Source organism: Synchiropus splendidus, chromosome 1, assembly GCF_027744825.2.
Source record: "Synchiropus splendidus isolate RoL2022-P1 chromosome 1, RoL_Sspl_1.0, whole genome shotgun sequence".
In the NCBI taxonomy this organism is placed as follows: Eukaryota; Metazoa; Chordata; class Actinopteri; order Syngnathiformes; family Callionymidae; genus Synchiropus; species Synchiropus splendidus.
The window spans coordinates 51,314,089-51,331,595 of NC_071334.1; the positions used below are offsets into that span (position 1 = coordinate 51,314,089).

General features: G+C 44.6%; 1 protein-coding gene across 14 annotated transcripts in view; it reads right to left on the reverse strand.

The window, feature by feature from the left end:
• Positions 1–17,076, reverse strand: part of LOC128757545 (protein unc-80 homolog) — a 41,526-nt gene extending 24,450 nt beyond the window's left edge. For 7 of the 14 annotated variants that reach the window (XM_053862973.1, XM_053862933.1, XM_053862988.1 and 4 more), the window contains exons 1-20: positions 16,769–17,075; positions 16,319–16,367; positions 15,858–16,014; positions 14,831–15,183; positions 13,916–14,039; positions 13,759–13,826; positions 13,360–13,502; positions 10,197–10,470; positions 9,998–10,132; positions 9,706–9,922; positions 9,121–9,261; positions 8,026–8,294; positions 7,584–7,919; positions 7,336–7,467; positions 7,005–7,152; positions 5,664–5,714; positions 5,033–5,181; positions 3,768–3,931; positions 3,280–3,378; positions 2,915–3,123 (exon numbers count right to left, since the gene is read on the reverse strand). In XM_053862973.1, coding sequence (XP_053718948.1) covers positions 2,915–3,123; positions 3,280–3,378; positions 3,768–3,931; positions 5,033–5,181; positions 5,664–5,714; positions 7,005–7,152; positions 7,336–7,467; positions 7,584–7,919; positions 8,026–8,294; positions 9,121–9,261; positions 9,706–9,922; positions 9,998–10,132; positions 10,197–10,470; positions 13,360–13,502; positions 13,759–13,826; positions 13,916–14,039; positions 14,831–15,183; positions 15,858–16,014; positions 16,319–16,367; positions 16,769–16,860 — 3,310 coding nt within the window. In that variant the 5' untranslated portion in view covers positions 16,861–17,075. Of the gene's footprint in view, positions 1–2,914; positions 3,124–3,279; positions 3,379–3,767; positions 3,932–5,032; positions 5,182–5,663; positions 5,715–7,004; positions 7,153–7,335; positions 7,468–7,583; positions 7,920–8,025; positions 8,295–9,120; positions 9,262–9,705; positions 9,923–9,997; positions 10,133–10,196; positions 10,471–13,359; positions 13,503–13,758; positions 13,827–13,915; positions 14,040–14,830; positions 15,184–15,857; positions 16,015–16,318; positions 16,368–16,768 lie in introns of all 14 variants that reach the window. The other 7 variants (XM_053863015.1, XM_053863007.1, XM_053862957.1 and 4 more) reach the window with 4 other exon arrangements.
• Between the last annotated feature and the right edge of the window lie 431 nt (positions 17,077–17,507).

The following is a 17,507-nucleotide window of genomic DNA, read 5'->3' on the forward strand; positions in this document are numbered from 1 at the left end:
CTGCTTTTCTGGCACTTGGATTGCTATTGTAGGTGCCTCAGCAAGGCAGCGTGTAATGGTCACCTGTCTGACACATACAGGACTATTCACAGGGTGTAAGCCAGTAATGTGAAAAGTTTATTTTGTCCCCCGCGCATTGTGTTTGCGTATATTCAGCTGCGTGTTGAGAAGCCATTATTTTAATTCAATTCAATTGTTATTTTTTGTCGCTCAATTTCTGTTTATTTGGGGAAGTGTATGTATCATTGTTTGGGGGAGATCGGCACGTTCAAAGGGGACGGATAGCGAGGGCGGTTCATTCTGGGGAGAAAAAAAATCTACCTGTGGGCAGGTGAGGTCGCCATGTGACGTCTGGTGTCCGAGATTGTTGTGTTTAATGGTCAAGGACTGCTTTGCACACGGCACCGGTGTGATTCATGGCTGCAACACAGTCGTTGTCTGGCCACTTTCTTTGTTGGGTTATGTTTTTGTTTTTTTAGGAAATTGGTTTCTTTTTATTTATTTACATTTTTAAACCATTTAAAGGCATTATTTCATAGAACGAAGGACTGGCTGATCTACTTTGCAAGTAGACTTTGGTTTCGAGTGTTTGTGACGTGTGGCATTTGAGAATGAATGAGTATCTTTTGTTGAACTTCTCTGAGAAGTTATCTTATCTTTTGACAGAGAACATCTCTTTTGACATTTCTCACATCAATTTTGGTTAATAATAAACTTGTTAGTTATTATTATGGTTACTTTACATTTTATTTGTTAATTTGCCTCATATTTCATGACAGGGTCGAGTGTCCGCTCATGTCCTGAAGATAAAGTGCTTGTGCGGCCCTCCTTCCTCTGTGTGGAGGCGGATTGCTACAGTGATGTAAGAGTTTGGTTTTCTGAAAGCACCTGCCAGGGAGTTTGTTATGGCAACAAAGAAGGCATGGACAGAGGAGGAGACAGATATGTATGTTCATCAAAAGACAGTTCCTATATGGCTGACCTCCCTGAGATGAGCAGAACACGAGACAGTCCACGTCCAAATCTCACCTACTAACATGGTTGCATTGGTGGGATGCGTTTTGTTTTTAAACTGTATTTAAGACGCGATGCGTGTAAAGTTATGTTCTGTAAACAAGACTCACCTTCACCCGGGTGAGTATTCTAAGTGCATCTGTTGTATACGGGGCTTGTAGAAACACAGATTATTTGAAGATAAAGCTAAACTCGCGACTCAGCTTGTTTGGCATCTGCTTCATGCACACTGAGGGATGACCAGACATATGACAGACAACAAGAGGAACATGGTTCCACGTTCCCACATACGTAGAACAGAGAGAGTGAGTGGCAGGCGAATGGTCCGACGGGATGCTGTGGTACAAAAACAAAATAGACCAGAGAGATGACTTGATCCGACACTGATGATGGAAGACACACAGGAAAAACAACATGTTAGAGTGAATACTGCTGAACTGGCATGAGGCAGGATTAGACAAGGGGAAGTAGATATGGAAACAATGATTAATAGGCAAGTGCTGTTTGTATCAAATTCCAACCCAATGGACACATCACATTAATGAACACAACATTCACTGATCCAGAATGTTGAATTGTAATTGCCTTAACCTGACATTGACCTCCTTGTCAGGAGAACTGACTAAACTATTGCTGGTCACGACAGTACTAACACATTGACATAATTCCTACAGTACATAATAAGGTAATGAATCATAGAGCATATGCAGATAAACAGATACCTTGATACATGAGAAGATAACAATTCTGTTTTGTGTCACACGTCTGCCTCACCCCAGAAGCAAACACAGTGACTGCAACCGAAACACAAAAACACCTAGAGCTGCTTCTATATGGACAGGAAATTTCAGTTAATCCACTGAGTGTGGCTATGCTATATTCCACACACTTTAACCATAGCCATGTTTTGCTTCTGTTTTTGTTTTGATGCTTATATACAGTAGAGGAAATTTAAAAACAATATGTGACACCATGACAAATACACGTTAGTATTTATGTTAATTCACTGGGAACATTTTCACAAATCTAAAAAAACACAGCAATTTTTAAAATAAATAATAATTGATAAATTGAAACATTGCCTTGAGACCAGCCATTCGATTCGTCCAATCTACTTTCACGCCTTCCGTTATGACACCTTCACTTCACATCCATGTGTTTCCAACCCTCAGAATCCAGCCAGTGAAACTTCCCCCAGATTTCTCTACAAGTACTGTCCCTCAGTGACCCCTAACTCTGCGTCTTACTGTCAGAGTTACTATCTTCCAAGCCTCTTTTAAAATGCTTTTGAGATCTACCCACCACCATTTTTAAATGGCAACTAAAAGACTTTAAATGCAGCATTACATTGACAAAAGGCCAGGGTGGAATAATGTAACTATCCTCCTTCCCAATATTGAACATTTTCAATCCAGTTTGTTTTTGTTTTTTGGTGTCTAACAACAGGTGCAGTTTTAGAGCCAGAGATTTAGGGGGGGGGATCAGCCGCCACCGAGCTTACTGATTTGTACATGAAGATAATTTTGGACCATCCTTACCACGTCTGTAGAGAAGAGTTGATGACAAAACTGCAAGCTGCACGAACTCTGAGCGACAACATCAGTGGAAAAGAATGGCTGTTTTGGCTGACTCCTACCTTCTATGCAGCTAAAACCAAGACGTGCATTGAAATTGAGCTGGTAAAAGTCATGGCTTCAGCCAGCCTAATGTTCTATTGCAGCTTAAGTATGATGTTCATGGCTTTTCAAATTTCCAGTTTGTGTGGGGGAGACGTATTAACCACTAATAAAGTAATGACTTGCTTATTCGCTGTTCATAGTAAGGAATTACAGTGATAGAATGATCTGACAACTGCGATTGGTCACAACAAAAAACTTGAATGACATGCTGATGAACTCACCTATTGGAAGCTTCAGTTTCTTGCGCAGTGATATTCGGCGAGACCGAGACCTGGAGCGGCGGTCAGTCGTAGTGCCGGAGTGGGCGGTGGTGCACTCGGACGTGTCCTGTTCTGACTGGCTGCTGGTGTCACTGGCAGCGCTCTGCGACTTGAACATCTTCCTCCAGAAGTCCTTCCTTCCCAGCAGAGCCCCTGGCAGCTGCTCCTCACTGCAGACCAAGAACAATGGCGCACTCATGAGTCAGTTCACTGACCACTCCATGCAAACGCATCGGCCGTGTTCGTCATGTTTGACCGACACAGAGCAAAGAGAAGGAACAGGACACTTGACAGGGATGGAGCAGAATGGAGATGAGAACACTCACTGTTCGGGGGTCTGGGGGGGTCTGCTGGAGATGTAGCTGCGACACTCATCAGCAGCACTGGAGCCCTGACCCTTCTCCCCGGACACACCCGCCTCTGACCTGCACACACACACACACACACGAACACACACACACACAAACAGCCCAGCACACACAGAGTGCTCAGACTACAACTACTGAAGAATGAACAGTTCATGTGTGATATGAGTACATTCCTTTTTCTATATTTTGAGAAGGGACACTGGACCCACTATAACTTTATAGTCTGGTCAGAAGTGTAGTGACACACACTGTGCTGGTCACATCATGCAAACGCTCGCCCACACATGGACACAAATGCAGACAAGACGGAGGATAAATGAATATATAAACACACATAAGCAGTGATGGGAGGCGGCTGCTGCTCTAAATATTCCACCTTGAGGAAACCATATCAGGTTGAATTACCATAAACCAGATTAGATGGAGGCAGAATTTGCGGTCAGTACCTTCTGTTCCCGCCCTGTTTGCCGTCATCCTTGTCTTCCGGCTTCTTGGTGGCTGTGACCTTCTCAGCACTGTCTAAGAGCGCACTCAAGGCGACGCGGCGGAACACGTTCCCGTGCGCCTCCTTGATGAACTGCACCAACTGGCGGATGTCACAGTAAAGTCCCTAGTGAGGCAGAAATGGGGATGAGCAGAGCGTGAGAGCACGTGCCTCAGAGGGAGAGGAGGTAAAACACACACCTGCTTCTCTTCATATGGACTACTATCACAGACGTTATTGAGTGTGGAGTGGCTGGTCACATTACTGGGCCAAAGAGTAAAATGGGCTTTTGAGATCAACTTGTTTACATGAAAGACTTTACTTAAAGGTCTTATCTCTAATGCATTAGTAGTACATTCAATAGGCATCATGGTGCAGTTATCAGCCTGTGCTGAAGATGCTATCCATGTTCATAATTTTGTATGGTAACTTATGATATAAAATATATTTAGTTGCAGATTCAACTTTATTTAGTGATGAAGACTCAAGAGCCCGTAACCCTTAACCTAAACCACACAGAATGTTCTTATTATATTATATGTTACCATGCATGATTATGAACATAGTCAACATCCTCCATGTAGGCTTAGAAATCCACTGGGATGTCTTCTGAATGTAGCAAAAATATATTACGGATGAGACCTTTAAGTAAAATTCCGCAGGTAAAGCTGGGAACTTTAAAATGGCTACGACTGTAGGAGTCTTGTTAGAGTCAAAGACCGAACTGAGTTTCAGCATCTGGATTACCCAACGTTACAGGAGAGCATATAAACATAGTGGCACACAGTAGAGTTTTGGAGGAGCCTGGGTGGAGATGGAAATATTATCCTTAAGAGAGCATTTCATTCTTCCCTTAGAACAGTGAACCAGAACCAAGCTACAGTCTACAATCCAGTTTTTCAGAGACAAACTGGCCAGTTGCTTCTCAGCTTTGAGCAACTTTATGAATTCTGGAGAAATGATGGAATGGGTACACAATATAACAAGCTTGGAATGTACTGTATTTCATGTATATCACATAACAGAATCTTTACTTCAGCAAAACATTCTAGTGAAACTGAATTATAAATAAGATAATGGGATCACACCACCAATTGTCATCGTCTCCAGTCCTGGATGAAACTTCAGTCGACTATGTTACACCGATCGGACAAAACTGTTTTGTGCATTTCACACAACAAAGTGTGGATCACAGGTGAACAAGAAAAAAGGATGGGGAGAACACACCAGGTTCTCAGGGCTGTGCAGTTCATGTGTGGTCGAGGCGCAGCGCGTGATGAGGGACTTGAACATGCAGCCCACCACCACCGCCTCCATATTCTGCGCCACCGACTTGTTGTCCCCGGTGGTGAAGTTGTTGCCAAAACCTGCCTTGTCTGGAAGCAATGAGGCGGGAGAAATAACAGATCACACAGAGGGGCGGTTTAGTCAACGGGAGGATCAAAGGAGAGCCACACTGACAGCAGACCAAGTATAAAACACGAAGCTGCACGACAAGAAGGGAGAAGGGGGCAAAGGAAAAGGGAGGTCATCAAGCATATGGGGGAGAAGCAAACCAAAAAGGATTCTTGGAGGGGATCAGGGTATACATGCAAGTGAATAAGGCCTGCCATGAAACAATGCAGCAGCTCATTTTCTTGACTTGCATAAATCACATGGTTTACTCAATTGTTCGATCGATTTCATTGTAAATTACAGACAAATTTAGGAGATGCAGGCAATTGCGGTCTTTTGGGGGGCGGAGCGAGGGGTGCGACAATGAAAGCAGTGCCTGGGGGAGGGTCTAATCAGGTGAAGATGTTTATATTTTCACTGATATTGTTGTTGTTGTTGTTGCTTATTAATCATGTGTATCTACCGATGTTTCTTTTTTTCGCCCTCCTGGACCTCTCACCTGCACTGCCGTACTCTGCAAGAGAAAAGAGGCGGGGCACAGGTTGATTGACATCAGGCCAGCACACACATGTATATGGTGTCAGAAAGGACACGGCACCCCACCTCAGGAAAGAGGTGAACTTGAGACACACACACACACACACACACACGCAGGCTGTCACGCACACACACAGATCAAGTCAGCAAAACAAGGTGCCCTGTGAACTTTCAGGATCAAAACACTCATCGCTTCAGTAACTTGCCAAATGTTCAGCATTAAGCCTAGAATTTCTGTGAAAAACTGAATTGGCACGTGTCTCAGTGCTCAGCCAATGATTGAGCAAAGATGTCATGAGCAAAGCTTCGGATTGGCAAGTGTACAGAATGCATGAGTGGAAAGAGGAAGGAAGGATTCAGCTTGTGGAGGTGGATGCAGAAAAAGATGGGAGCAGGAGGTGGAGCAGACACATTTGGAAAAGGGGAAGGTCAAACACATATAAAAACGGGTAGCGCTGGAATGCAAAGTGCAGAGTGAGACAGCGGAAGTACAATTCAGCTTTGTCACCCGCACATGGTGGCAATTTGAGTTTGTTGTGGCCAACTTTTTACACAAAACGCTGTGAGGGTTCATGTTCCGGAGCAGACCTGGGCAGACCAAGTGCAGTCCGGGGGCCACATGTGGCCTGTATTTTTGTTGCCTTCATGAGCTCAGACGAAACTACACAACTGATATGTAGGAATTTTTCAGACTATTTCTTTTTTAGCCATGACTACTTCAACAGTTCTTGTTAAAATGGCAACCTTGTGTGTATTTCATGTTCATCTCAAAATACATTGAAAGAAAACAAAAAATATGTTTTGAAATAAATTGCCTTTTTATTTAACGTCTGGTCCATAGTTTAATTTATATTCAAATAAAATACATGTAACATTATATACATATTTACATCTGTTAATATCCTCACCTTTAATCTTTTTAGGTCCATTTTGTCCTTGTTTCTTAAGTACCGCATATATTTTGGATTTGGCCCCTCACAACAGTCACAGTCACATTCAGCACTATTCTATGGTCAGATGTATCAGTAGCTTTCCCCACTAAAACCACTGCTCTTGTTGTGTGACCAGACTTGTGCTGTTCCTGCGTATAAAATATCGTGAGACTTGGTTGCTTTACAATGTTCTAAAAGGCCCATAGGGAAACATTCGTACTTTAAGAACTGAAAAAAAAACTGTCTTTAACTTACCTTATAGCTAATCCTTTACTACTTTAATCATTTTTAATTTGCACTGCATCCGGTGCCAAACACACATCCTCCATACTTACTGTCCGTAATGGGCTCCATACAGAAGCCCAGCAGCGCATGAAGGAAGTCCACTATGTTATTGAGGGAGTCTTTGTTGACATACTCGCGCATTGTCTGTCGAAACTGCAGCTTGTCCAGCTTATAAAGGCTGGTCAGGCAGTTCTGAGCCTTTTTGGTTGGTGGGGCAGGAGACAGTGACATACAAGAGAGAGATACAGTCAACAGTCATACTTTTCAAACATGTCTTTCAAATATAAACTACCGAAAAATGGCCGAGCCAGCATTAGATGCATGGCAGAAGCATGTTAGTAAGAACATGGGGATTGTCGGGATGTAAAGCTAAAGCCTGACCTGCATCCTTAGACGGTCCCCGGAGAGTCCACGGTGGCCCTCGCCACAACCATAGGCACAGCCCAGAGACTTCACGATCTTAATGAGCATGGTCAGTGCCAGGCGGTGGGTGCTGAAGCCCGAACCTTCCTCCTGACAGTTTGGAAAGTTGCAACTCGTAGTCAGAGACGCATTCTTTGCTTGATCCAGACATTATTAAAAGCAGAGAGTAAAGAATTCCTCATTTGCATTGCCTGAAAACCACCCACCTTTTTGTCAGTATCCTTATTGTTCTTCACATCATCTTTACTCCCCTGTCCGCTCCCTCCACCACTCCCCTCTCCACTGCCTCCTCCACCTCCATCGCCACCTCCACCTGCTCCCCCGCAGGGGATCGACCCGCCACCCTGCGCTCCAAGGCCCTGCCCAGTTTTTTCTTTCCCCCTGGCCTCGTCGTTCTCCTTGTTTTCGACCTTGGACAGTTTCTTCCCCATTCCTGGCACCACCCCCAACTGCAGCAGGCAGTCGATGATGTTGAGGGCCACATCACAGATCCTGGAGCTGATGTCATGACTGAGGATGGCATAGAGTGCACGCAAGACAGCCTGCCATTCAAAGGGAAGTGATCAAACAAGACATTAAAGCCAGAGCACGCCACCTCAGACACACATTTCCACAACACACAGAACATTCACCGTCACCATTGCTCACCGTGAGGTCCAACATTCCATTCTTCATGACAAAGTTATTGGTCCCCTCAATGTTCTCTCCTTCCTCCAGACAGGAGTAGTTGATGCACGAGTCCGTGAGGCTGCGGGGAAGGTTGGCACAGGCCAGTGGCTCGATGGGCATCTCCGGCACAGTCACGGGATTGCACAGCTTCTTCATGTGCTCAGTAAAGAAGTCGGCATAGCCCACGTTGAAGGAAGCCACTGTCGTGTTAAATGCTGCCATGGTGATGGTGGAGATCTGAGATCGAACTGCAAGGAGCAGTAAAAGTCACAAGTCAGGAGAACAGATAAAGTGTGGGTTTGGTCCATTGTTTTTATTTAGTTAGATAAACTACATACAAAAAGAGCAGTGTCTCTGCTGCGTTCAGTATATTACACTATATATTTAACACCCCAGTATTTTTTTTTCCCAGCAAACCTGCTACTGTCATCACAATTCACAGGACTAATGTTCATCTGTGACAAAAAATGCTGTTATTAAAGACATAGAAAGACAACAATCAGATGAATTTTCACGAATAGAATTTAAATTTATAATGTAATTAAAATCACCACTGTTCAACGGGAGATGTTATATCAGAAACTGTGTCCAGGACAAAGAGCTTCCCTCTAAGACACATCGCTCATCATAGTACAGTGTGTACTATATAGTGTTTACTTTTGTCTAAAACTTAATAAAAAGCAACTCCAGAGTATCTGAATTTCCAAGACACATAGATGACATAAGATGTATAGAGTATAATTTGGGTCAAAAACACACAGCTGATGTGTTTGCTTTTCATTTGTTATTGTTGTTATGGCTCTTCACACGTCAACAGCACCTTCAGGAAATAAATGATAGGATTTGCTTATGGAGGATTTGTAAGTTGTTCATGTTTAACCGCAAAAAAACCCTAAGCATTTGAAGATGATGGGCGAGTGAGGACAAGTGTCTTGACCCGATTTGGATCTGCTCCAAACACTTTTTCCACTCTCACCAGGGAGCTGTAATTTAACATTGATGCGTCACGCTGGCCTTGTGACCATTTCTGGGTATCCTTGCAAGCTTTCACAGCACGTTTCTGACACGTCTCACCCTCTTTGACTGTGTTCTCGCTGTGGCTGTTGGAGTGGTCGGGCATGTCGCGGAGCAGAGAGTGGTGGGAGTGAGAGTGCTTGGCACTCAGACTATCTGCGTCGGCAGCCGTGTCTGTGCTGCCTCTCCGTGTGAACTTGCCTGGAAAGAGATTTCCCTTTCAGATTTGGTAGGACAACTCATTCATCATTGCCATTGATTCATGCTTCATTTTCAACCGTGAAAACTGTTCATTTAAAACATGCGTCGTCACTCACAACCACGTCAACAATACTGAGTACGAACACGTTGAAGACATCTGTAACAGAATGATTTATACAGCTTCAAACATCTGAGTGATGTGCAGATGGCTGGCTGTATATACAGGAGCCATTCAAAGGGCAGGGACTGTGCATAATAACAAAAAATAATCAATATCCGCCTTGTATTTCTAGCCATTTTAATCACATTATTTTGAGAGCTGATATGAAACGCCAAAGTTAATGAGGTGACCTAATTCACTCACTGGCAGCCAGATTCAGATGAAGCCTCTGACTCATATGAGGAGTGAGAATCTGTGAGGCGCATTCTCACAGCTCTGCCTACCCATGATAGTGGCCTGCCAGCCGCCGCGCTCCAGAGCCCGCCGATCATCACCCAGGCCAGAGAAGCTCCCGAACGAGAAAGTGCTTCGTGTGGGCGACACGTCCAGGTGGTCCTCGTGCAGCAGGAACGGGACCCCCATCCGTCTCTGCCGCTTCTTTCCAGTGTGGTGGAAGGGGATGGAGCCCTTCCTTTCCCGGTCCTCGCGCCGGTTTTTAAACTAGGTTGGAAAATGATGGTCGGTTAAAAAGACGCTGTGATGTTTCATACAGCCAACAAAAGGCTTGGGACCCACCTTTTTGAAGATGTTCATGCCCAGGTCGGAGGACAAGTCAGGGACGGCTTGTCGGCGCAGATTCGTCAGTGACACTTTTGCAAAGGTCTCTGTGCTCAGAGATTTGCCTTCTTCGTTGCATTTTAAACTCATGTCCTTAAAATGGAAGGGTTTTATCAAATGGAAAATCATGACCCTAAAATGGTCTGTCATGCCTTACCTGTGTTTTGTGAGTGTTGACCAGGGACGGCGTGGCAGCCACCATGGAGCTGCTGCGGGGCCGTGGGAGAGGGGCCACTACAGACTCCGGTGGCCGCTCAGGCCGCTCCTCCAGTATTTGCCTCAGTCGCTGCAGGTAGTACATCAAGGCCCAGTGCACTCCTTCCTCGGTCCAGTGTGGCTGCAGCAGGCAGCGCAGCACTGCTACGTCAAAGTAAGTGGCATAACGTGCTCGCTGAGCAATAGACACAGGCAGACCAGCGGGGGCTGAAGTTCTGGAAGACAATGTGTCGGAGAGGACTTCAGAATGGCCTGTCGATCAAATCGTGAAATTAAAACTGAAGTATTTCAGCAGATTACAAATACTAGCGAGGCTTCGTGAAACAGTGTCCTAATTTTCAGAGCCCACCAGATGGCGCTCATGTCCAAGAATTTTTAAATGGTTTTATTTAAACAAGAAAGGCCTCTCAAGTACGGTCAGTGTTCTGATGGGCAGGATACTCATTTGTCATGTCTGTTTTGTTTTTGAAACATAGTATCACTCCTCCTAATTATGAGTGATGACGAGGCTTCATGAAACAGTACCTTATTTTCAGAGGCCACCAGATGGCTCTAAAATGCTCTAAAACCTTTGGTTTCAACACACCTTTTCAATGAAACCTCACATCATTTTTAAACTCACTAAAGTTGTTGGTCTCCAGTTTCCATTTCATCGCATTATATACATATAAAATGCTGTATATGGCTCTCATGGAGTTACATTTTAAAAAATGTGGGCTTTTCAGCTCTCTCAGTCAAAAAGATTCCCAATCGCTGACTTAGAGCAAGGTCATCCCTCTAACCTCTAACCCGTCTCGTGATGGGCTGATGGGGCTTCATGAAACAGTGTCCTAATTTTCAGAGCCCACCAGATGGCGCTCTTGGTTTAAAAATGATGTGAGGCTTCATTGAAATGCTTGTTTAAATCCAGAGATTATTGAGCAGCGAGTGGTGGCCTCTGAAAATAAAGTGACTGTTTCATGAAGTCTCATCAGCCCATCACTATGAATCACAGCTACCAAGCTGATGCTCACTCACCCTGCTCCATTCAGGAAAAACTTGCCCTCCTTGACGGGGGTGTGCACTGTCTCAGTGCTTTCTAGTTTGGAATGCACCAAAGAGATAAACAAGGGCACAGCACCCCTCTAGCATTGTTGGGAATAGCAGCGGGAGGCTAAGTCTACGTGACTCCACTATAAATAAGCCAGAATGAAGGTCAGCAGTTCGGAAGCAGCCAAGCTCCGCACACTGAGCCGACATATTGATATGAGGACAGCGCGAGGGAGATAGAGGAGCGCTTTTAATCTGCACTGGGAAATAAATGGAGCAGGAAGAGATGATCGATGGATACATGAATGACTCCCAGCTCCGACAACCCTGCACGGCTGTATCACGTTTCACTGTCTCCCCGATACACACGCGCGCACACGCTGCTGTGTCAGGTTGCCACGGAGATACAGTGACGACATCCACACCACCCCCCAACCTGCCCCACACCTATGAGAAGCAGCATCTGAGCTGATTCCATGCAGTTACAAGAGACGCAGCACAGTGGTTGCTATGGAAACTGCCTCAGCATCAGCGCTGGTCTGGAGGCAGCACAGGAGGAGTATGCTGCGTTATTCAGACAGCTTGCTGTGGGGAACCGTTTCAGCTGGGTTGCCTTTGGCGGCAGTGTGAGGACTTGAATACATTACATCTCCGCACCCAATCTGCATTGTGCCACTCTTGTCACAGAGGGAGGGGAATTAGATCTGTCTCTTGTTCCTGCCTCATCACGTGACTGGGGGCTTATTTGTGGAAGGAGATTCATTTGGATTCTTAGCTTTAAACTGCTCCTAAAAAAGATGACAAGAAACCAGTACACTGTAGTGACAGTACACCAGTACATTTCTCTACGTTGGACAGAATGACAATGGAGGTGAAAGGTGTGAAAAACCCAACGAATAAGCAGAGAATTTCTGTGACGCTTGTTCATATTTCATCATCATTTCATAATTCGATGAAGTAACAAAAGTGCTTCTCGTGTCGGTCAGGATGCCAGACTCACCGCCGTGACAACCAGATCAAGCCAGACCAGCCATGCCAGAGCCCAAACGCTGCCAACATGCCACATGACGCACATTACTTCAGCCCAATTACCCTGCTCATTTCAGCTACTATCAAATGAGTCTTCCATTGCACAGTCAAGACACCAAAAGGACCGTTCACAACAGCACATTACACAACCAGGAGGAGGGGGGGTTCATGTGTTCAACGTATTTCACCATCAGCTAAATGATGGCACCAGCTCGATGTCAACGCGGGTCACACATGAATTACTTGATTGTTTCTCTCAATTTATATATATATATATATATATATATATATATATATATATATAGATATCATTGAATTACATTTTAAAATATGAGGGTTTCTCTGCTCTCTCAGTCAAAAAGGTTTATTTATATACAGCGGAAACCCTGCGCTCTGAACCCTGCGGCTTAAACAATGCTGTGGCTAATACAGTGCAAGGATCTTTCTTGGGCAAATATGTCCGTCAAGATATTGAGTGTCGTCACATCGGACCTGGCTCTGTGAGCAGCTCTGTGCAGCAGCTGAGACCGGCTGTGAACACTGGGAACACCGCAGCAGTGTTGGACAGTGCCAGACGGGAAAACACGGTGGTCGAAAACAGCGAGTGCATTAATATTTATTAAGTGCATTAATATGTGCATTAATGAGTGCATTTATACGTTATTTTATTGGTCAGATGAGACACATTATAATGGCTGCATAATGCGTGTTAAGAAGAACATCACCCAGTTTGTTTTCACTGACATTTCTGGGGCGTAGCCTGCCACCACCATGACCCCGGCTTAAACCTGTGCTGCTTATATGTGTATATATGTCTACCTTCTACTTAAATGTAGTGGCCGTGGCTTAAATTCAGGTGCACTCAATAGTCCAGAAGACCTTTATAAGCACGTGACAATTCAGTGACTGACGTGAGGAACACATCAAGAAAAACCTAATGAAAAATGTACAACTGCTGTTTGAGACTTCAACCATGACAAGCACTCGCTCCTCAGGTTTGGTCCAGGCAGAAGCAATATCAGATTTAATGGAGCTAATTGGCTTACTTCTTCTTGGTAGGACCTTTGACCGGTGGGGGTTGATGAGAAGGACCGCCTTTTTCCACCGAGTTACCACGGCGACAGCTTTGTTCTCCAGCTGTAGGGGAGGAGGAGTCTGATTGGGAGGCTTCACACACCACCTGGAAGCCCTGTGAGAGGCACAGCAAGATTGACAGACAGATAAACAAGCAGAGAGAAGAGAGAGGATTCAGCCACGACCCCAGTAAACCACACTAATGTTCCCCACTGGATGCTGCTAATGAATATCGGTATCCATCCTCCAGGGAGCGCAGTCTAATCGGGGAGTCGGGGGGGAGAGTGGGGGAGGCCCCGGACTCCTGCACATTTCATCAGCATGGGACCTCTGATGCATATCCGGACAACATTTATTTCAAAATCACTCACCATAGGGCCGGGATTACCAGATGATCCACAGGGACTGTACTGGTTGTTGACAGGGGAGTTCCTCTTCGCTGCCGAGACAGAGGAATCAGATAATCTTCACTATTAGCAAATGAAAGATTAACATGGCATGATTTCAGGACATGAGAATTCACTTTACCTGTGACAATGTTGCGGACAGGCTTAATGAGGGATGTGAAGGCGGGGATGTCCGGCTGCCGATGCTCCCACATCGGCTGCCAAATGACCAGACCACTGGCCAATCTGAAGGTCAAATCCGACTCCTTAAAAGAAGATGGACAGCAATATGATGCTCAAATACCATGGGAAATAAATACATAAATCCTGTATTCTGGTGTTTTCAGGGGAAAACAGTCTCTGCATCTGACAGAAACAAAGCCTCTTGCACTTGAAAAAGGCCACACACAAGTCGCTTGAAAAATGCTTCAATGAGCAACAAAAACGGCTTAAATACACAGAAAAACAAATGATCCAGATGTTGGAATAGAAGCACACTTCATAGGACATATTACATTTTTGAGGCTGTATAGAAGATGTTCAGCACGTATGACAACTTCTGACACGTTTTATACAATAGTACATGTTGTGACACAAGCACCATAAACCATAAACCTAACCATAGTTCTAACCCTTCACCTAACCACACTGTGTAATATAAAAAATAAAATAACACTTTTTCTCTCAAATTTTGCACCTTGTAGTACTGAATAAACGTTGTTATGAGTTGTCATACACAATTCTGAACATCCATGACATCTTCTGTGAAGCCTTATAAATGCTCTATGATGTCATATGAATGTAATAATAAAGTATAATAGATACATTTACAGAGACCTTTAAATGAAGTGTAACCCAGTGTAACACATTGCGTCCACAGAGTTACTGGGACATCTAAGTTATCTGGCTCATTTAGAGGTGAATGGCTCTCCCCCACCTGATCTAAATCAGGATTCTATTCATACCAGATATGAAAATAGCTCACGTCGGCTCAAAAAAAAAAAAAAAGTGTTTATAAATAAGTGAATCTTAAACTTGACATTTTTCACATACTCACCTTTATCCTATGAATCAGTGGAGCAAAGAGAAAAACAAACAACTCCACGGTCGCCATGCTCTTGTGGAAGAGCTTGGTCCTTGCATGTTCATCCTCTTCTAGGAGGGAGCTACTGTTTTGGGGTCCTGACACTCCAAACGCAGAGGGGGAGCAGGAGCCAAGCGCCCCAGGGGACGAGCCCTGATTTCCAACAGGATGGAGGAACGCACTGCTGCTGCTGCTGCTGCCTCCGCCGGCGGACCAGCCATGACCGAGGCTGGGTTCGTGGTTACACTCCTGAGCAGCTTCCAACAGCATCCAGTGCAGGGTGTGGAGAAGCTTGGTCTCAGCAACGCCCAGTTTGTCCTGGTGGCCTGGAAGAGATCGGAAAAAACAACGGGTTTCCCTTTTCCACTCATATCTCCACCTCTTGTTAATCTGGTTTTAACCTAAATTGTGACTTTTCCGACCAAATTTTACTTCTCTATCTTGCTTTTAATCTTCATCAGATCCTGCCTGATAGTTCATGATGATCTCCTAATTCTGTTAATGCGTCAAAATGGAGGTTTTCGTTCCCTTATCTACAGTGGAAGCTGTTTTTTTTTAAGTTACGGTATCAAGTGACTGAAATTAACACAATAAATATGAAGTCAAAAGAGATAGTCATCATATGATGAGTCTGTATCGACCATCACATTCTTATGTTTAGATTTTTATAATGGTATGAACCTGACATCCAGCTTTTTTTAACCATTAACTTGTGAATCCCTAAACTGTTAGTGATCAGAGGTGTCTAAAGATGAGTAAACTAAACTCTCAGCTGAAGTAGGTAAAGGGAGGGAAGGGCAATAGTTGTGATGGTTTTTATTTTATGTTGCTTACATTTTGTTTATTATTTTAGTACATTTATATAAATATGTGTACATACAAAATATTTGAAACAAAAGAGATTATCATTGGAAAACATACATGTTTATTTCCTGACAAGATGAAAGAAGATATAGGACAACACAGTAAACAAATCACACAAGTACTGTTTGTGACTCACCCAGCTTGTTTCGGTTGGACAATAGGATCGAGGTACAGTGGAGCACATGAGGGAGGGCAGCCTGGACCAGATCCCAGCGGGAGATGCTCTGGATGGCCTCCGAAAGGGCCGGCGACAGCCCGTGGAGCTTGTTCTCCACCAGGACCCTCTCAAAGGACTGGGAAGGAGGCCAGATGGAAGGGGAAAACAGACATGAGCCAAGAACCACAGCTTTTTTCTCGCTCTCTTTAAACATGTCCCATGGCTCCAAGCAAGCCAGTGGCAGCAGGAGAGGCAGCGCTGATCCAAAGGGATCTGAAGAGGCGTCATTACGGATATGGGTTTGCGGCGCTCTGTGTGTCGTCATTTATTAACACCAGTGAGTTCATCTCATTTGCTAAATGTAAAACAAAGGCCCCACTTGATCTGCGGGTGCAGTGAGCTAAAAAGTGATTTCTGCGAGTGTATTTGATAGAACTTACCACACAAGAGGCTTCATATTGTTTCCCCAGTTTTGGTCTCAGGAAAGCGCTGGGAAGAAAAGCATTTCAGTTTTAACAATTTCATGTCAAAGCGTAATGTGGGAGAGAATATATTGTAGCACTCATTTTTAACTGCCCCGACTGTAATAGCACAAGTATGTTTTTATAACTCACGTTATTGTCCATATTGGGTGTGCTGCCACTCATATCTCATGTATTCAGAGAAGATGTTTTCAACAGTCGTAAATGTGCAGACGTGACGTCAGCCACACCGGTGGAAAAACTGCTTCCTCCCCTCATCTCAAACATGAAATGACGAAACCTGCAGACGCTCATGACTTGAATTCTAATGAGTTTACAGCGGCAGCTGTGACGCGCTGGTCGCGAAACTGTCTCGGACACAGACCCGTCGCCACAATTGCAAACACCTGTTATCAGCGAACCACCAACCTGGTTTGTCTCCACAGGAAGGTCTGGATGGGGAAGGGGATTCCTTTCCCGCACTCGGGCTCATTCTCATCCAGGCTCTTCCTCTTCACCATCTTGGCCGACGCTGGTCGCTCGTCTGCCGGAGCGCGCGGACCGCCGGCAGCAAACGCCTCCTCCTCCTCCTCCGCAGCTCAGGTGGCCGGGCAGCCGCTCACCGCATGACTGGCTTCGTAAAATGGCTGCAAGTGTCGATCTGTTGGAGGCAACGGAGGAGGAGGAGAGAGGGAGGGAGAGGGAGTGTAGTGGGAGAGTGATCCAGGGTCGCGTCCTGATTTGTGAACGTCCTCACCAGACGCGTTGTTTAAAGACGCAGTGAGAGGAGACAGATGTTTCCACCGACAACCGCCTGGCGGAGGCTGCCACTAAACAGACAAACATCGACATTCATGACGTGTTTGACTGTTAAAAAGGAGCGCAACAAGTTATAATCCCATAAATCATTTATTTAAACGCTCCAACGTTATGAATCAGAATCAGCTTTATTGCCACGGTCAGCGAGGATCCCAGCAACTAGGAAAGTACAAAAAATAAATAAATAAATGATTAATTATTTTTCATAATAATAATAAACAAATGTGATTTAACAGAGAATAAAATATTTCAAACAGATGCCTTTCAAAACCTAGTATCTTTCATAAAAAAAAAGTGAATGTAAAATACAAACTATGTGTTTCTGCAATGATGATGAGAACAAAACATT